This window comes from Protomyctophum bolini, assembly GCF_963924005.1.
Source record: "Protomyctophum bolini genome assembly, chromosome: 16".
NCBI lineage: Eukaryota > Metazoa > Chordata > Actinopteri > Myctophiformes > Myctophidae > Protomyctophum > Protomyctophum bolini.
In genome coordinates this window covers 42,205,148-42,227,132 of record NC_137877.1, presented here as the reverse complement: position 1 = coordinate 42,227,132, position 21,985 = coordinate 42,205,148, and the positions used below count along the sequence as shown (strand labels likewise).

Here is a 21,985-nt window from a genome sequence, read left to right as displayed (position 1 = left end):
TTTCGTTTAGTCTAATTTTTGTTTTGTTTCAGTTTCAGTTTTGTGACCAAACCAACTAAAAAACAACTCTGTCCATGTATTACCAGAACTGTCCTGTTCCCTGTCTGTTCTCTGTATTTGTATGTAAAAATAGAAAAACAACTACATACTACATTATTTCCTGTCCATAACCCTATTCAGACCATCTCACAGCTAGGCTACATCTGTAGCCTAGCTGTGAGATGGTCTGCATTAGCTGCTGATACTTCAGCACTTTGGTTAGAAAGGCTTCTTCCAGGCTATAGTCAAAGGTACAGCCGACCTCGAGAATGAACACCTCTCTATGGTTTTCATTTACAACAATGACATCAGGGGTGTTAGCTGAAATGTTAGAGAACACAGAATCATCATTACACAGGTTAAACATCCTCGGCTTCACAGTAGAATGCTTATAAAGCATGATGGAGGACCTGAAAATGGAAGAGATGTCTTTCGATATCAAATCCACTATTCTGGCATGCCTACATATGTAAAGGCCCCTGTAAACATGGCAACCATTTAAGATGTGGGACATGGTTTCAGCTATTTGTATGTAGAGGTGTATAGAGCCCAGGATCACATTAGACCTCTTCTGTCTCACCACTAACTTCCATTGTAACAGGGTGAGTGGGCTGTCACACCCACCACCACAAACTTCCCTCAGGTACTAAGTGCTTGCCCTTCCTTTCAGATGACAGCAGGTGATTCAGAACGCTGATGCTCTAGTGCTGTCACTTGGACGCTGTTTGTCGCTCATCTCGACGCGCTTGCTACTACGTTTTTTAACAGTTTCCACTCATCTATTTTATACCAAACTTCTGGATTTTAGCCTGGTGACCTACATCTTTGTACTAACCCTGCAATCCCAGCGATCGGCACTGCTGATCACTCAATTTTACGCAAGTATCAGACTGTGTTGTTGCTGCCTGCTAGCTGGCGGAGGTTTGTTTGTAGCCTTGGTGCCAGCTAGTTTGGTGGCTTGTTTAGCTGGCTCGTTTTTTGAGCCTAGATGCTATCATCTCAACAGTCTGTTGGTGGTTATAGTGGACAGTCAGTACTCACCACTTCCATCAAAATGCCTGTCATGACAGAGGAATTATCCGCCATCAAAAGTGAGCTCCGCTCCATATCGAGCCTGGTTAAAGACCTAATCCAGCGGCAATCATTCCTCCAGGGCCGCTTAAAATCCTTGGATCCCCCGGGTGCCGGCGCTGTACCCGGGATGTCTGCCACGGCTGCTACCATGCCGGGGAGCAGTGCTTCGCATGCCGGTAAGCGCAAACCGCGGCCCGTATGCGCTGACTCCTGGGCCTCCGTGATGAAAGGAAAACATCCGAGGCTGGCGTTTCCTCTTTTCGACCCGTCTGGGTCGGAGGCATGTAGCATGGCCGACATTTTCCCGTGCTCAAACTCATTCGCACCATTACAGGAGTCATTGGCAAACTCCCCCAGGAATCCTCGGCACCCGGACTCGCTGCTACCCCGGCCGTTGAAGCGCGCGGGACCGGACTCCTCCTCGGGCTCTTCACCTGGCTCCACCTCCACTCCCATCCACAGAGACAATGGTGGTCGTGTGACTCGTGTTGGAAAGCGGCCCCGACGACTCTCACCCAGTGTGCACAGGCCAGATATCTCCCAGTCCCTCTCAATCATTCACCCAGCACGAGGAGCAGTGCCCACCGCTCCCAGTCGAGCACCCTCTCCCCCCCTCTCATCAGATCCTGCCGTGTCCCCCCCGCTGTCATTGCACACTAGATCTGCTGCATCAATCTCAGCTAATAACAGCAACTGCCCCCGTACCCCTCCATTGGAATATTTAATTTTGGGTGATTCCATAGTTCGTGGACTTTCTGTGCCCCATTGTGTTACTTTTTCCTTCTCCGGTGCGAAAATAATTGATTTGATCCCTCACATTCCTGTCATTCTCAAACGTCACTCCTCCATTCACACAGTAATTATCCATATAGGCACAAATGACATCAGACGGCAGCAATCCTTCCAGATGTGGTCCGACTACGAGACCCTAGTAGGTGTTATCAATTCATTAAATAAAACCTGCATCTTCCTTGGACTAATTCCCACCCTCCTCCGTGGTCCCGAAAACTTTAGCCGCATCATGGGCGCAGACAATTGGCTGCGTAATTTCTGCCATGCCTGCGGGCTTGGCTACATCAATAACTTTGATGACTTTTGGAAATCCCCATCACTATATCGTGACCAAATACACCCGAATCACAAAGGTATTAAAATCCTGGCAAAAAACATCACGCAGCACCTCTCTGTATGACATCAGTTAAACCCTGCACCTAGTCACATAGCCCACACATTTTCCATTCCTGTTATTATTTCCCATAGATTAACACCAGTCATAGATGCATCACCAGTTAACAGCAAGCCTGTAGGAGCAAGCCTCAGCAATATCACACCACTCATTTCATCCCACCAGCTGCACCCACCCCCAAACCATGGGCCCCCCAGATCTATAAACTCAAACTTATTATCCATCCCAATGGCCCCCACCACAGTTAATCTGTCACCACCAGTCCAGCTAAACCTTGCCCTATTTAACATAAGATCAATAACTAACAAGCTCTCCTCAGTTAATGATATCATTATAAAAGAAAAACTTGATATCATCTTTCTAACAGAGACATGGCTTGGCTCCGACGGAGCTATACTATTAGCAGCAGCTTGCCCCTTAGATTACAGTTTCATTCACTCTGTTCGCAAGGCTAAGAAAGGAGGTGGACTGGCAAAGAAAGGAGGTGGACTGGCAATAATTTTTTCAGACACGCTAAAATTCAAGGCTCTGACCCTTGGCAGCTATACATCCTTTGAATACCAGGCCACTATACTACTTGGTCAATCCTCTATGCCAATGATTAGCATTTATCGCCCGCCAAAATGCAGTAAAGCAATATTTCTAACAGAAATATCTGAACTTTTATCTATCTGCTCCACTAACTATGATAGAACTCTTATCTCTGGCGATCTTAATCTTCATCTGGATGATGTTACAGATACTGTGGCTATGGGCTTCCTAGAGTTATTGCACTCCTTTGAGTTTATCCAACATGTTGTTGGGCCTACTCATAAACATGGGCACACTCTGGACCTGGTAATTTCTAAAGGGCTGAACATCATTGTGGAAAGGACTATTGAAAGGCCTGAGCTATCAGACCACTATTTGCTGTGTTTTAATATGACTGTCACTGAACTAGAGAAAAACATCACTGAATATACTATAAAAAAGCGTTTTTTTAGCCCTTCTGCAGCCGACGAGTTCTCTCGTCATCCCCCTGCCCGATACCCCCCCAGTGAATGATATGGTTCAAATTTTCAATCTTAAACTAGAGTCAGCTCTTGATATAGTGGCTCCTTTTAAAACAAAAAAGAAACATAACACCAGAATAACACCTTGGATAAATGAGCATACCCGCTCACTGAAGCAAGAGTGTCGTAGAGCCGAGCGAGCCTGGAGAAAAAACAAACTCACCAGCAAACTAGAAATTCTTAAAAAATCAACAGCCGCCTATAACAAAGCCCTGCGTCTAGCAAGGCAGGCATATTTCTCTGGCATTATAAATGAGAACAAGAAAAATGCCAGAGTCCTTTTCTCTACCATTGAACGACTTATAAACCCCCCCCAGTCCTACAAGCAGTCATTCCCGGCCTCTAAAGCTAAGTGTAATGAGTTTGCATGCTTTTTTGATAACAAAATATTTAACATTAGAGCCGATATTATGAATGGTGCTGCTGCTAGCACAAACCTTCAAACAGCAGCTAATGGTCCCAGGGTAGATCTCCCCAGGGGGAGCCTATTAACGTTCTGCGAAATTGATGAAGACGAACTCCGCAAAACCATATCACAGATGACATCATCCTCCTGTTCATTGGATACAATTCCCACCACCTTTCTCAAAGAGGTCTTGGACAGTGTGATTGGAGATATACTAAAAATTGTAAACAGCTCTCTACAATCAGGTGTCTTCCCAGACTCACTGAAGACTGCTGTAGTTAGGCCCCTACTCAAGAAACACAATCTTGATCCCTCCGTTTAGGGTAACTATCGACCCATTTCAAATCTACCCTTTCTGGGCAAGGTTTTGGAAAAATGCATCTTTCATCAATTGGATGTATTTCTACAGAATAATAATGTGCACAACAAATTCCAATCTGGCTTTAGGAAAGGCCATAGCACAGAAACAGCACTTGTAAAAGTAATGAACGATCTTAGGGTGTCTGCCGACAAGAAACATGTATCTGTTCTCTTACTTCTAGATCTAACGGCTGCATTTGACACGATTGATCATTCAATTTTAATACAGCGTCTGGAGCACTGGATAGGCCTGTCTGGTACGGCCCTGTCCTGGTTTTCCTCCTACCTATCAAACAGAAGTTACTTTGTCAATCTAGCCGAGTTTGACTCAGACAACCACGACATCAGCTCTGGTATTCCACAGGGCTCGATTCTTGGCCCCTTGCTTTTTTCCTTGTACATACTGCCATTGGGCGAACTCATTACCAATCACGGAGTCAATTTTCATTTCTATGCTGATGATACCCAACTTTATCTTTCTGTTGCTCCAGATGATCCCTGTGCTTTAGACCCGCTGTTGACCTGTTTGTCTAGCATTAAATGTTGGATGAGTGAGAACTTTCTCAAGCTAAATGAGGATAAGACAGAAGTTCTCATAATCGGTTCTAGTGAGCAGAAACAATCAATAATAAGCAGACTTGGTAACCTGACTGTAGAAAGTAACAGTACAGTAAAGAACCTGGGGGTTATTATTGATTCTGAATTGAATTTTAATTCTCACATTAATCATGTTACCAAGATTGCCTTTTTTCACCTTAGAAATATTGCACGAATCAGAGCCTATTTGTCCTTGGACGATGCAAAAACGCTAATTCACGCCTTCGTTTTCTCTCGGCTTGACTACTGCAATGCACTTTATTCAGGACTGCCTAAGAAAACAACTGACAGATTACAACTCGTCCAAAATGCAGCAGCCAGAGTTTTAACTAGAACTAAGATGAGAGAACATATTACTCCAGTTTTGGCATCACTGCACTGGCTTCCGGTTGTTTTTAGGATTGATTTTAAAATTATTTTACTTGTCTATAAAGCTCTCAATGGCCTCGCACCTTCCTACCTAAATGACTGCCTGCCTAAATATGTCCCAAACCGCCCCCTAAGGTCTTCCACTGCTGGCCTGCTCGCGCTGCCGAAAAAAATGGCAACTAAAAAATACGGGGAAGCAGCTTTTTGCTTCTATGGGCCGTCGGCATGGAACAAACTCCCACTGTACCTTCGTCAGGCAGCCTCTGTAGACATTTTTAAAGCTCAGCTCAAGACCCACTTCTACAACATTGCTTTTAATTGAGTTTTAATTTGCACGTTCCCACCCTGCCCTGACTGATTTGCTGCATGTGGTGTTTTTATTATTATTTTAGTTGTTTTTATTTGTTTTTATTTATTTTATGTTCTTATATTCAATTTTGTTCTTTGCCACTGTTTTATCATTTTAACTACTTATTTTTATTGTATTCTATTTTTGCCCTGTGAAGCACTTTGCGCTACATTTATGTATGAAAGGTGCTATACAAATAAAGTTTATTATTATTATTATTATTATTTGTTCATGGCCATGATGGATACAGTGAGGAGCATGATTGCCTGGAAACCAGATGGAGAGATTAAGTTTAGAAGGTAGAACCTGTAACATCGCTTTCAAAGTAAAAACAACAATGCACTCATCAATGGCAACATTTTTGAACACAGAGTGAGAGACAGAATGGTCCGCAGCAGGAAGACATGCAGTCTTTCCTTGTAATCTCAAAGGTCAGAAGGTCAGTCCTTGCAACCACAATGTTTCCAGCCAGACAGGTCTAGTCCAGAATGCCACTTAAGCACTATATACTTTGTTGTACAAAAATAGCAAAGATTGTTGACCTACAAGCTTGTAGATGTTTGGAAAATTTGAAAGATTTAGAAAGCTTTTGCCTATAATGCCATGTTGAAAGTGGTTATCACTTAACATACCTACACCCGCACAGTATCATTGTTATGAAGTGTAACTGAATATCGCTGTTTTAGTATCCCCACTTAACCCATTAAGACCTGAGTTTGATTCTACAAATGTTATGTTATGGTTATGGCAAAACTTAACTTAAATAATAATCACTATTATGGGTCCATAAAACATTTATTCAGCTCTTTTGAATTCATTAATTGCATACACTATTCGGTGATATATTTTCTGCCTATTTGGGCCGAAACCGAATAGGCCGAAAATGCATTTTTAGCCTCACTAATTACTAATATATATCTGTACCCATTCTATACAAACTGTTAATACAATAATCAATGAATCAGGTACAACTGTTGAGCAGGTGTCAGAATGAGCTATATCTAGCTGAATTACATTCTGGTGGGCTACCAAGATGAGACAAAATTACAATATATTTATTTCATCATAACCACAGCAATGTACGCATCTCTTCTCCAAAAATATCTGATCTACACCACGGGCAGAAGGATTCTGAAGCTACCGAATGGAATACAATTACCGATAAAGCATTATGGTGTGAATGCCACCTACAGTATTGGTATGGTTCCTTTCTTACTAACAGCGAACACAAGCCTCTCTTCAGCATTAAAAGGAAAACTGAAATATGAAATTGTGACATTCCGACGTTTAATGCAAAAAATGTAATCGTTCATCACAATTATTTGTGTGACAACGCGGCACCGAGTACGAGCTTGTAGGTCTGCTATTTTTGAAAAATCGTGAAAATGTGGTGCCGGGCTATGAGCTTGTAGATCTGCTATTTTTTCCAATAGCCAAAGTATAACATAATGCTTGAAACACCAAAAGGGGTTCCCGCCCAGAATGGGTTAAAACAGTACCTGTCGCCTCTCGGTGGCCGGGGAGGCGGGGGACGAGGTGGAGGTGTGGCCACGGGGAGGAGGGGCCTCCGGGGGGTTTCTGATTGGCCAGCTCCGTCATGTAGCCGTTGGGGAGGTTAGCCACGAAGCTACTGTCCGACAGGCGAGGGCGAAGGTAGTTCATGCCGACAGGCTGCAGGGGGCGCTGTCGTTACCGCTGTTGTTGTTCAGGACAGGAGGAGGAGGAGGAGCGGGAAGACTGCTAGAGAGAGAGAGAGAGAGAGAGAGAGAGAGACATAAGATGTCAGCCAAAAAAATCCCTAGAATGAAAATGATTAAATGACCCCTATGACATCACACACACACACACACACACACACACACACACACACATTTGAATCATTTTATTTGGATCTGCACAACAGGCGTAATACAATAGACCCAAACACTGATCAGAATTAGGTTATACATTATATGGTCCAACCAGATATAGCTGCTGCACATGCTTAACACAGAGGGAAAAGAAGAGAAAAAAAATAAATATATAGCACATTGTTGACATACTATTACTTGACACTACTAGACAGGATGTTTGTTTTGGGTTTTTTAAGCCACCTACTGTAGGGATAAATGAAACAACGCCTTCTCCAGACAGACAGACTGCCCATAGTAGCTGAGACAGAACAGTATTTAGCCAGATTTTTTGCATTTGTTTTTAGCAATCCACCCAATTGCAAACCCCTGAGCACAAGTTTATGGACATGGCCCAGACTTCCAAATACAAGGACAATAAGTTGACAGTTATATCCCAAGGCCATAATACGTTCCACCAGAAGCTGATATTTCATAAGTTTGGATGTAAAACAAGTGTCCATATACAAATCAAATGGGCAGCCTATTTCAAATATAGTGACAGTTTTTCTAATTTCATTGATGAACACAATATCTGGGGTATTTGGAATATTTTGTAGTGAGTTGACATGCGTGTCATTGTGATCAAACCAGTCTATTTTTACAGTGCTGTGTTTATACATTCTTGTTGTCCTGTCCTGTACTCCTCTGATCTTGTCTGAGACCAGGTCCACCAGACGGTCATGTCTGGCAATGTACAGTCCTTTATAGTGGCTGCAACCATTTAAGATGTGTGCGACTGTTTCTTTGTCATGTGGTACTGGATGTAGGATGCAGTGTGCTGATGGGTACCAGGTTGCCAAGTTGAACTTGGTCGGCAACACCTGTAAACGGGCTTTAATAGTGAAAATGAGAATGTCCTTGTCATGGTCTGTCTCCCTACAGACCATGTTTCCATGTCAGCCACTCACACATTCCATGCTATCTCTCAGTCCTTGCCACACACCTGCTCACACTCTCATTATCCCCACAGTGCCATGCCCCTTTTCACACCTGAGAACATTTCCCCAATCAACCCACCTCCTATAAAGACTGGACCCATTACACACACAAACTGTGGGAACATAAACCCTTGTTCGGTGTGCAACATTGCTGTCCCTGAGCTCTACCGTGAAGATTTCCTGGTTCCTCGTGTTGCGCTTCCGTTTTGGGACTTTACTTTTTGATGCCTTAATTTGTAAGGTTTGTCTTTTGGTCTTTCTGTTTGTGGCAATCTGCTTTGAAACACTTTGTAAGCTTGACCTGATCTGATTTAATAAATCCTTTTTTGAACTTTCATCTGCATTTGGGTTGTCCTGCTCACCGTGACAGTCCTCACATATGGTGTTATTTGACAGTATAGAGTGTGATAATGAGTGGTTTGCAAAGGGAAGAAGAGCCAGTTTTCCCTGCAGCCTCAGACTGGTCCAGTGTTGTGCACTTTCTGATCGCTCCATTCCTAGAATGGTGGCTCTTGCGGTCGCGGATTTGATTGAAAGTTCATGGTGCGCACCGTCCTGCTCGTAGGTCGCACATGCACGGACACGCGGATCTATGATGATGCTGTTGTTGAGCGCAGCAGTTGTTGTATCAGGCGCCACCCACTTTAACTGTAATCCTGATCGCTGGCATAGATCATTAAGATCCATCCAGTCGGACCGCACACCGAATCCAGCGGCTTTAATGTCCAATTTACCATTCGCCTTAGTCTTGAATCCAAGGAACTGCGTCTCGTTCTCCAGCGCGGGTGGTACTTTACGTTGGAGTTTAGTTTTGCTGGACCTATCCGCTGCCTTCGACACGGTCGACCACCGAATCCTAATCTCAAGACTGGAACAGCAGGTTGGCATCTCCGGGATGGCCCTAACTTGGTTCAGATCCTACCTGACTGATAGAACTTTCTCCGTCCAGCTGGGTGAATTTTCCTCATCCGCTGCCCCCCCTTACCTGTGGGGTCCCCCAGGGCTCGATTTTGGCCCCACTACTGTTTTTATTATATATGCTGCCCCTCCGACCCATCCTCTCCAAACACGCCATCTCCTTCCACTGCTACGCGGATGATGTCCAAATTTACATGCCTCTCACATCCGCCAGCAATAACTCACTCAACCCCCTAACCAACTGTTTAGAGGACATAAAAATCTGGATGGACGCAAACTTTCTTCACCTTAATGACAATAAAACTGAAATCATCATCTTTGGACAACACCCCACCACCCCTCTGTCACCAACCTCGGCCCCCTTACATCTAACATCCATACCAGTGCAAAAAATCTTGGCGTTATATTCGACAACCACTTCAACTTCGACAAACAGATCAGCTCGGTTGTTAAAACTAGTTTCTTCCATCTCCGTCTACTTGCCAAGATCAAACCCTACCTCCCCCTCAAACAATTCGAAACTGTCATCCACTCATTCATCTCCTCCAGACTAGACTACTGTAACGCCCTTTATCATGGTATCCCCCAATCCGCTCTCAGACGACTCCAACTGGTACAAAATGCTGCAGCCCGCCTCCTCACCGGTACCAAAAAATATGACCACATCACACCAGTCTTAATTTCACTTCATTGGCTCCCCATAAAACAGAGAATCGATTTCAAGATTATTTTATTCACCTTCAAATCCCTCAACGGCCTGGCCCCCCCATATATGGCCGAACTCATCCATCAATACTACCCCACCAGAGCTCTGAGGTCTGCGGACCAGTCATTGCTGACCGTGCCAACGTCACGCACCCTCAGAACAAGAGGTGACCGTGCTTTTGCGGTGGCAGCCCCTAAGCTCTGGAACAACCTCCCCCCCCATATTAGAGCCGCTCAATCTATCAATATATTCAAATCCCTTCTCAAAACGCACCTTTTTTCCCTTGCTTTTAATGTGAACTGATTTTAAACTTTTTAGCCACTGCATATTATTTGAATTTGTTTATTGTTGTTTTTGTTGTAAAGCACTTTGGTCAACTTCGGTTGTTTTATATGTGCTATATAAATAAAGTTTTGATTGATTGATTGATTGCTGCATGTGTTGAATGAGTGACTCACGAGCCATTTCCCTGACCGCTGTTGAGCATATTTATAAGGTGACTGGTTCTGGTGGCGGTGTAAACCCATTCAATATTCGGTACACCCAGACCACCATCTCTGATGGGCTGAAACAGTATGGCACGGGTGGAGTGAGTATTGAGACAGAACCAGCCCCTCACCAAGCGCACTGCCTTGTTATTCAGTTCTGTAAGGGTGTTCTGTGGCAAATGGATGTTCGAGAATAGATGTTGAATTTTGGCGAGTGCCAATTCTCTGATTGCCTGCAATTTCATTCGGATATGGAGGGGGGAGGAGTCGATCAAGTCCAGTCTGACAGAGTATAGTCATCATGACATCACACACACACACACACACACACACACACACACACACACACACTTATATTTGTCACCTTATGCACATCGTGATGAAAACAATCGATGATCGGTTCCAAAAAAAACCTGATCGGAGTTGGAGCACCTCTAATTTGAATGAATGCCAGCCTTGTAGATTTCCCCAAATCCAGCAGGATTCAGGGACACAGCAGTCGATTCCACAGTATGAACGTCACATAATCACAGAGTAAACCACACATAACGAGCTCAACGCTTACGTACAGTAAGCCATTAGAACCAACATGTACCGTAGCAGAGAAGACACGTCAGGTCTTGTAAATCAGTGGTTCCCAAAGTGGGGTCCGGGAACCCCCCAGGGGTCCTTGAGGGAGTTCCAGGGGGTCCCCATGCTAAATGATAGTTTGTAACCAAATGGACCCTTCTGGGTCTGTAACTCTGAGAGTGTACAAATGGAACCAAACAGACCCCAACAGGTCCGTGTGGTTCCATTTGTACACTCTCAGAGTTAAAAATTAACATTGATTTTACAAAATAAATGTATGTAGAAATGCCATTAAATGGCGGTCCGTAGACTAATGCATGTCAATTTGGGGGTCCCTTGCATGAAAACGTTTGGGAACCACTGTTGTAAATCATGACAGCTTTCTGAAAACCCTGTTCCTACATCAGTGGTTCTCAAACTCAATTATTTCATGTCAAGGACCCACAGAATGATATGAATTTGGCCGCCAGACAGCCATATCAGAATATGTTGTTCCAGGGACCCCCCAGAAGCAAAGATTTGATTGAAAAATGTTAGCTGTGAAAGAATATATATTTAAAGATTTGCACACACCTCCACATTTGCACGCCAATTTATTTGTTTAGCAGATCTGCTGTTTTCCAACAGCTAAAGTATAAAACACAGATGCGTTCCAGGTCTTCATGGGTTCACCTAAACAGAATCGCCCTGCAGAGAAGCAACCAACATGCAAGAGGGCGAGATGGACGAGACAATGGGTGATTAAACCAGGGTGATTAAAACAGGGTAATTGCTTAGTAAATGTCGTGTGGAAGGGATGAGAGTGCATTTCTACTGAGCAAGATGGCATTGTGTCTAAAGCTGCTGTAACTTCATTTAGATTAGAACAAAATGTGACCAAACTTGACACGCAGACAGTAAGCCATTGGATTCTTTCTTCATGTCATGTGAAAGCAGATTAACCTGACGCTGCCAGATGAGGGCGGTATTGCGGAAACATATTCCCCAACACAACACTCATCTGGGATCTCTGACGGAGTTGAGCCCTGAGTCAGATCTGCTTCGTACCGAACCAATCAGCGTGAACTAAAGGCGGGATGCGGATGTGACGGTATATAGACACGTCGATATGATTGGTTGTGTTTGCACGCCCACACGGTGATAGACAGACACTCCCATCCAATCATCTACCATGTATCTTGAAAAAAAGGAACAGCCCCGTCATCGAATTTGCTTCCGCGATCCCAGATCCAAATAAGCTGTGAAACAAATTTGTGTAGCAAGCTTTTTGGATCTGGCAGCGTCAGGTTAAAAGCAGATGATCATGGCTTCAAATTGACATATTGGTTCTTGCCAGCCCGTCTCCCACTCTGCACAGCTCAGTATTTTAGCCGTGACGTGAGCGCCCCCTCCTGAGATACTTCCGGGTCCTACTTTTGTGTCCCCATAGAGTTATACTGTGACGGACTAAATCTGAGACGAAAACAACCACGAAAGTCAAATTTTACCGCTTTCCTCGCAACAACAAAGCTGCTGCTCTCCCAAATCTGGCTGTGACAGGCCGTCTGCCCCACATGGAATACTATCGCCATTTTATTTCATTGTGTCAACTACTAAATCCCCATTAATGCAAACTAGATTCAACATACTCAAGCCTGCACACATTCTAAATATGCCCCCGAAATATTTTACAGAGCAAATAATAATAATAATAGTCTTTATTGTCTCCACATCATATATTTTTGTTGTCATGGACACTTGTACAAAACATTAATAATTCTACTCGAGTTGGAAGCATTAAGACTGAAAGACTGAAAAATAACGTCATTGTAAAAATATTCACACGTTTAGATATTCTATTTACTAATGAGATGCGGACGGGAGCTGGTGCCACTTGGACCCGGACATAACGTAGGACTACAAAATGACCCGGACGTAACGTAGGACTACAAAATGACGTCGGACTTAAATACTGAATTAAATCCTTTTATTCCTTCTTTTTAATGGAGTGTTGGAGGTGTGGCATGTTAATTTATGTTATCCATTTGTTTAATTATAATACTTTACCCCAAGAGCGTAGGAAGTTAGGAACGATTGATTTATTAAGTGAGAGTATTGGCAACAGGACGACGGGTTTAGACAGAGTGAGAGCATATCAGTAATGGTGCAATTTCTCCTCTGTATTTATTTGACACGCTACCGGTGCTTTGATATAAGAGGTCGAGGTGACAGTCGGTGTGATGATCATCCCCCAAATAAACTCAACTGGTATCTACAATTTGGCAAATGTGATGTGAACTGAGTAGATACCAAACTATGAAAATTTACAAAAAAAAACTACCGGTAGCTTAAACTAACTAATACATTTCATTAAATATTACCCAATGGTAGACGGGGTAGTCAGTGAAATGACTGTTAATAACTAATAATCTTCCATATTAGCCTCACACTGCTGTCACCATATTTCCAACAAACTACCACTATTGCCAGTAAACATCCAAATATAGCATAACTACTCCACAATCTTCCTTTTCAAATGAACGATCCCCGGGCCGGCCCAACGCTCATCTTGTTAGGCCTATCAGGTGCCTCCTCCGGTGGTTATACATCCACAGTCTTAAACAAATGAACATAAAATTAATTTATAATAGCATGGCCTAAATCAGAATTCCCAGCCTGGCCTGCGGCAAGTTATCCAACAACATGCAGTACTTTCCTGGATACTTCCCATGTTCCCTTCCCTACCACTGTCACTGACTCTCCACCCTTTGCCCCAGTGACTTCTGTTTTCTCCCATTACATTAGAAGAGTTGTAATTTGATACACTCGCCAGGTGTTTATTATTTATTAACCAAAACCAACCAAGCAATATCTTTTTTTTTACAGTCTTACACAGTAAGACTGTACAGTCTACACAACCTTTTGTACTTCAGTCTTTGCACAGAACACGTATGAGCATCAGCATGATGTATGTTATCACTGTAGATGTTTCCCTTATCTTTCCTAATGGTACCCACATCAATACAGCATGGAATTGTGGACAAAAATCGTATCCAACGTCTACAAAATACTTTAGTGTCTGAGAGGCTAAATCTCATCAGATGGTGGTCAGTGGCTCAAAGGCTGAATAAATCATGTACCTTTATGTGAAAACGTATGCAAGGGCGATGTGTGCAGATTTTTAACCACCTCAAACCAGGCATACCTTTTATATGTTTGAGTAAAAAATAAATAATAGTTTTGACAATTAGTTAAAAACCCATATTGGTGTTAGCATTATGTTATGCTTTAGCTATTGAAAAATAGCAGATCTACAAGCTCATAGCGCGCCACCGAGTGGCGCGCTATGAGCTTGTAGGTCTGCTATTTTTGAAAAATAGAAGAACCACTGACAGCTTTTTCAGAAAACTCAGGATGTAGAAGACATTTTTAGAATCGTGCTAGTTTTGACAATTAGATAATTCGTTTTACTTAGAAGAAAATTATAAATTGTACTTTTACTTACATGGCTTATAATTCCTAAAGAAAATGGCATGGCAAGACAAACCTTCCATTTACTGATGCTGATATTGTATTGACTTTACCGTGAGGCATTGAAGTCATGTGACCATTTCATCCAATCCAAAACAATACTGCTATAACGATCAACAGCAATACATTAATAACCTCTTCATAGAACGGCGTCTGATTTCCACTTTGTAGTTAAAACTATTTAAAACCTTCATTTATTTTCCGTTTCCCCGTCTATCCCTCCTGCGCTTATTCTAGTTATTAGTTTGCTTAAGCTTGATACTTTTTCTTACTTGCTTGGAGATATAATTAAATGCTTTGGACTATTTTATTTACAATTAAAATAGTTAATATAGTGAAAATGATTACACAACTCTCTTACGTGTGTGTGTGTGTGTGTGTGTGTGTGTGTGTGTGTGTGTGTGTGTGTGTGTGTGTGTGTGTGTGTGTGTGTGTGTGTGTATAGCTATATAGTTTCTTAAATACATTTAAGTAATACTAATACTTATTGGTGAGATGAGAGTGCATGCAAGAATAGAGGAAATGACTTGAGCATGCATGAAGTGAATGTGAAATCGCGTGTCAAAGTGACTTGGCAAAGTGAGTTTAATGTCGTTTAATGCAATCAGAGAGGACTTTTCTGTTTGGATGTTTGGGCTGTCAAGGCCAGAAAGTTGTTTTTCTTTTGCCACTCCGTAGACGTTCCCACATAACTTCCGGGTATGAGGATGATGATGTCACGTGACGTGCATACTGAAAGCAGATTGCTGTTTATTCTCTGGGACTCACTGTCTGTTCTTGTGTCTCTTCATGCTGTTTATTCTCTGGGACTCACTGTCTGTTCTTGTGTCTCTTTATGCTGTTTATTCTCTGGGACTCACTGTCTGTTCTTGTGTCTCTTTATGCTGTTTATTCTCTGGGACTCACTGTCTGTTCTTGTGTCTCTTTATGCTGTTTATTCTCTGGGACTCACTGTCTGTTCTTGTGTCTCTTTATGCTGTTTATTCTCTGGGACTCACTGTCTGTTCTTGTGTCTCTTTATGCTGTTTATTCTCTGGGACTCACTGTCTGTTCTTGTGTCTCTTTATGCTGTTTATTCTCTGGGACTCACTGTCTGTTCTTGTGTCTCTCTCTTTCTTTTCTTTGGTCTGGATGGGACTTCTACGGGTGTGTGCCGATCACACTAGGAGCTTGATGAGGTACGGTCCATTCTCCTTGTAGTAAATCATTCATTACAGTGAACCTTCATTGGTATTGACTACTTAAAGCCATTACAGCTGCTATAAGCAATAATCAAAATTGAAATTACTAAATGACCCGAATGACTATGAAGGATGTTTTTAAAAAATATATGTTTTTCCTTCTCTTCTTGAAGTTGGCTGATGACAGAATGGCTCTGGTGTCCGGGATCAGTCTGGACCCTGAAGCTGCCATCGGCGTCACCAAGAAACTGCCTCCCAAATGGGTCGACGGAGTGGACGAGGTGAGGATCTGACGTGAAACGGTCTGGTGTTTATTCAAATGGGTCGACTGAGTGGACGAGGTGAGGATCTGACGTGAAACGGTCTGGTGTTTATTCAAATGGGTCGACTGAGTGGACGAGGTGAGGATCTGACGTGAAATGGTCTGGTGTTTATATTCATCATCACCGACGGCAGGTCCGTACAGAAGAGTCCTGCACCGGGTCGGATACCCCGTGGGTACCCTTAGTTTGACGGGTGGAAAATATACTTTTATAAGTTAACGGGTACAGGCGGAACGCAACGCAACACGGGTGGGTGACCTTTTTTAAATAAAGTTAAAAAGATTAGCCTGGTGAGTGATGACCGTGTTTGAAACAGCCTTGGATCAAGACGGTCGACTCATCAGGCTAATCTTTTTTTTTATCGTCCTCTCCTTGTTGTATGCCAATAAGGTCAAAATCATGATATAACTTCCGTTCCGTGTGCTACACACTGCCGCCGCCACCACCACCACATGCCGTGTTGGATGAAATAAAGTCAATGATCACTATCGGTGCCGGTGATACGAACGGGTAACGGGTCCAATTTTTGACGGGCCGGGAGGATTTGGTTTCGAGCTTTATATAAATCACTGGTAACGGGCAGGTTGTGACGGGCCGGGCGGGACTCTGGTGTACAATATAGACTGCACTGCTGCAGCATACGTCTTGCAGAAACGTTTTTTTTTATTGATAGTTTCAAGTGAAGACTGACAGGAAAGATGGAGAGAGGGGGAAAGACATGCAGCTAAAGGTCTTCATGAACGGGACTCGAACACACAACGTGCCGTCAGGCCAGAGCCTATATGTGGCATTCACCTGGACCGCTAGGCCAGCAGGCGCCCTTGTAGAAACAAAGTTAGGCAGCTCAATAAGGACATAATAACATCAATGTGGAGCAAACGAACAAACGCAGTGCCATGCCGAAGTACGGCACTTCTTGCACCACCATGATATTCAGACGACATTTGAAGCCTCCTCCATATTGTTCATAAATTAATCAAAAGTAGCTCCGAATGCAGCGCAAAGCGACGCGTAGCTTTGAGCCAGCCATGCAGCTGAACTGACTGACCGGGCCGTTCGTTGTCTTTCAGATCCAGTATGAAATCACACGCGTCCGGCAGAAGATGAAGGACCTGGCGGGACTTCACGACAAGCACATGAACCGCCCCATGTTGGACGACAGCAGCGAGGAAGAACACGCCATAGAGATCACCACTCAGGAGATCACACAGGTATAGTGATTTATAACAGGTATAGTGATTTACCAGCTCAGTGGCCTTGTGGTTAGAGTGTCCGCCCTGAGACTGGGAGGTCGGGGTTCGATCCCCGGCCGGGTCATACCAAAGACTGTAAAAATGGGACCCAGTGCCTCCCTGCTTGACACTCAGCATCAAGGGTTGGATTGGGGGTAAGTCCCTGTGACATACTAGCGTCGGATGTCCAGGGGGCGTCATGTCCAGGTGGTGTACTTGTACATCAAGCTGCCTCACGCTACAGAAACAGGAGATAGGCTCCTGCCCCCTATGGGCCTCATGGCTCGGCAAGGCTACTTATAGTGATTTACAAGAGCTCCAACCCTTTATGTTTTATGTCCGTCATCTCCCTCTCCTGACGTAGAGAGGTAATTGCAGGCTGCAGAACACCTCCAACTACCATTGCAGTCAGATATGCTACTTGTATGCTAGTTGTTACACTGTCATGGCCAAAATAACATTTATTTTTCATTAAATAAGTCCTGGATTATACCTTTAGTGCTTGGACGTACAGTAGGAAGCGTTTACAGTCTGTCCTCTATAGCAGTGGGTACCCAAATCTTTCAGGTCGAGATCCAAAAAAGAAATCAGGCATTTTGCCCTCCTGCCCTGGACCCAAAACGAGTGAAATTTGCAGCTCTACAAGCAGACCTACTACACCTCGCTACACCTCGTACGAGCTTGTAGATCTGCTATTTTTCAATAGCATAATGTGAAGAGTACCAGTAAGATAAACACACACCTAGTTGTGGATTTATCCTTCACGGTTTAGTGTTTGTTTTCCAGGTATGAAGAATCGCGAGGAGAGGTCAAAGCACTTTTTTGACTCGGGGCCTCTCATGGAGGAGGATGAAGATTTAGCTCTATATGACAGGGTGAGTAAGCACGTGAAGAATACTTAATATTAATAACCATACCACTATTTTCTGGACCCCTGCGTCGCAGTCCCGCCCCCTTTCATGACGACGCCAGGCCCAGGAAATAATTCCCAATGCATTTTTCCCATAGACATTTCAAAAAGTATTTATTTAAAGACCTTTTTAAGCTTCAAATCATGACAACATGATTTTTTTGCTTGGACTAATTATTTGTTCGGCCCTAAACATTGTGTTTATTGTCATTTGTCACAACTCGAGTTGAACACAAAACAGTGGTCCCAAACATTGCCATATATTCACTTCACAAAGTCCCCCCTCCGGATTCAAACAGGCTGCCTCCTCTCTATGGGAGCCAATCAGTTGCTTTCACCGGATCTGCCTGTAAGAGGTAGGCGGGACATCTGGCATGTAGCTCATGTGGCACAGTGACTATACGGTTTATATCAATAGGAAGTAACTAAATATCAATACTATATTATAAGGTATGCGGAACCTTATTTAACACATAATGTCACAAAGGTAGAATGTTATGTATTATTAACAGGTCTAACTGATTGAATCACAAATACATTGTATAGCAGAGCAGGAAGCTCCCTGAACACAGTTGAGATATTTCATCAAGATTAGAACTGTCCCGTGACCCCCTGGGGTCTTGACAGCTCCTAACAGAGACATTGTATGTACAGACCTGATTGTAAATAACTCTACGCAGATTACTCTTTCTATGAAGTTACCACAGTTTGCATGTTCTAACTGTGTCAGCCCGTGTACCTTATCTGATCCATATTCATCATTGGCCAATAATGCACTTTTGCACAAAATAACACCTGGACCTCTTTGGTGGGGACGTAACAACTACAAATAAAGTTAAGAAAGCATTCTAGCATGGAATTCTCCTTAAGGCTAAAAATAAGCCATGCAGTTGCTCAATATTGATACATTCAAATTATTTTCTCATTTACAGTATCTAGTTTAAACGTGTGTTTATGGTAGAGTGCAGCACAAAGATATGGTCTAACTATAAATGGTGGAAATGCACCATAACGGTTCACAGTATTTTCACTACAGTGTTTGACTTTTTGTGTGTTTTTCTTTTTTGTGCTATTCTCCTTGCAGGCTGAACAGTACCAGAAGAAAAACAGAAAGATGCTGGTCATTTTGATCCTGTTTGTCATAGTCATTGTTCTAATAATTATTATTTTTGGAACAAAGTTTTAATTCCTCATTCCTCCCGGCTTTTGGTGTGTGTGTGTGTGTGTGTGTGTGTGTGTGTGTGTGTGTGTGTGTGTGTGTGTGTGTGTGTGTGTGTGATGTGCATCTGCGTGAACTTGGACGAGGGTCTCTGCTGTGGTCCAAACAAACAGTACTGACTGCCTTTCATACAAACCACCATGTGAAAGAAAATAACTCCACATACTTGTCCCTGGCTAGACTAGACTGCACTGAGTGGCCGTTCTGTGGATGTGACCTTAATAAAAGTAAGGCTGCTCCAGTTTGAACCTGGTCTGCCGTCTCGTGTGACTCGACCGCAATCCATCAGACATACTGTACTAGTGACTGACTTATTAATGACTCCAACAATGTCGAGGTAAAGGGGTCTCGCCTCGCCAGAAGATCCAGAGATTGTCCGTCGTGCCTATACCGTATCGGTAGGCGGACGTCTCTTCTTGACGATCTAACATCTTAATGTAGGGGCTAAAACTAAACCGGGCAGAGATGGTTCAGAAATGTAAAAAATGACAAACTGCAAAGGAAAGGAAAGGTACTATGTTTACCCAGGGTAACTGGACTAAGCTCAAGCACTTGTTTACAGCCAGGCCCTGCTCATATAGAACATTTCATGGTAGAGGTTCAATGCCTTAATTGTCAAAGGGCACTTCAGCGGTGGTCATTTTAACGTGCCGGTCCGGGGGATATACGAACTATAGCGACCTTCCGATATCAAGACCGCTCCGCAAACCGTTCGCCCACCGCTGCCCAGAAGGCTTGAGACGTCACTCATTGGGACGGTGATATATTTGCATTCAAAGCAGTATAGGCATAGGTTTGTCTGCTTCTCACAGATGTTCTAGCCCAAATATTGAATTTAGATTTCACCAGATATACGTATATATATATATATATATAGGTACGCAGAGGTCTCTGTTCGTCTGGCTACGCAAGACTAATGTCGAAGGACCGCTGTCTCATCCAGATGAAAACACGCTGCATTACTCTCTTATGATGATACTATTGTTTAAACATGAGCATTTTTTTTGCTTGGTTTCTGAGCATGAACTGTGATATTTCTCATGTGGAAAAACGTCAGTCGAAGAAGATCAATGTTTGTGGGGGAAAAAGTTGTGACAATAATTGTTTGTAAATGAGAATCATTCACCATCTTTTATTTATTCTACAAATTCATTCCAGTTATATACATTTGTTCTGCTTTCATATTATTTCCTCGTAAGAAAGGAAGTTTTTTATTTTATTTTCTGTAAAACTGAACATTAGGTTGTGAATTCAATACCCCAACAACAACATTCAAATTCACATTTCAACATTCAACATTCAAATTCAAATAGCAGACCTACAAGCTCATAGCGCGCCACCGAGTGGCGCGCTATGAGCTTGTAGGTCTGCTATTTTTGAAAAATTGAAAGAACGACTGACATTTTTAGAATCTGATCTCAGGTCATAATGGGTTGATCAGACCAGTGTGTGTCCAGTGGAAACCTCGTATGAATCTGATCTCAGGTCAGAATTGGAGTTATTTTTTTTGTCCGACCTATAGAACATGTTGCAATGCAATTACAATCCCTTACACGGCTAATGCGTTACAAATGACAAACACACGTTTCTGACATATCTACTCAAGTGTACACTGTATCCATTTGTTCCATTGTCATTGATGTGAAGTTATTGTGTGGAAAAAACGGTCCTGTGGTACTGTACTGAAGGCTTTCTTTGATTTCCAAACAAACGTTGAAATAACAGTTTTTTAAATAAACTGGGAAAACGGTGGGTTTTGTGTGTCTTTGAACTGCTTAAAGCATTCCCGCCAATCTTATTTAATAACGTTTAGTTGAAGGGGAAGTATAAAAAGTAATAACTTAAAAATGTCTGACATATTTGTCTGTCTAGCACTAGAATCAATGCATGTTAATATTTCTATATATTTGAATAGTTCTCTACCAATGGTTCCAAAGTCGGGTGGAAAGTGAAACTTTCATGGACTCTTATGGGTCTGTAACTTAGAGCGTGTACAAATGGACCCTAACGGTTCCATTTTGTTCCATTTGTTAAATTACATTGATTTTACAATATAAATTGGGATCTCAGAGATAGAAATTCCATTAAATGGAGGTCCGTAGACTAATGCATGTCAAACTGGGGGTCCTTGAAATAAAAATATATGTTAATGACGTTTAGGAGCTTTAGAACACTTTCCTGGGGGTCTTTATGTGTGTAATATGTGGTTTTAGATATTTTAGTACATGATTGATTGATTGAAGTATGTATTAACAGTTTGCGGAATTACAGTACATTTTCAAGCACAACTTAGGCTAACTGTGAGTGGACGACCCAATAAAGCATTGTCAGTAAATAACACCAGGATAGACTAGGGGACTAACATGAGCAGATAACTAACAAAGAAGGTGACATATGTAATGCAATATGTAATCATTAGAATAATTCTGTTTCAGGAACTGTTTTCCTGTGAAATACATATTTAAAAAAAATTATGGCAGCGTCATCAGGCTTCCTTGCTGAACCTGTTTGTGAAATACACATTCATTCACTGTCTCTTTAAAAACCCCTGTCTCTTGCAAATATCCAGGAAGCCACACCCTCTTAGCCTCTCCAATAGAGTATTAAAAGGAGGCCTCTCCCAGCTCTCTTCAGAAGAAATGAAACTCAGAGCTGTGTTTTCTCTC

The 21,985-nt window shown here is 42.7% G+C and overlaps 1 protein-coding gene across 1 annotated transcript; it reads left to right on the top strand.

Annotated features, from left to right (window-relative positions):
- Positions 1 to 9,755: 9,755 nt before the first annotated feature.
- LOC308330990 (syntaxin-16-like) lies at positions 9,756 to 21,906 on the top strand (the record flags this gene model as incomplete). Its single annotated transcript, XM_080786059.1, has 6 exons — positions 9,756 to 9,824; positions 15,809 to 15,916; positions 17,029 to 17,169; positions 17,555 to 17,558; positions 17,977 to 18,065; positions 21,889 to 21,906. 6 exons carry the CDS (start codon positions 9,756 to 9,758, stop codon positions 21,904 to 21,906), a joined length of 429 nt encoding a protein of 142 aa, XP_080642185.1.
- Between the last annotated feature and the right edge of the window lie 79 nt (positions 21,907 to 21,985).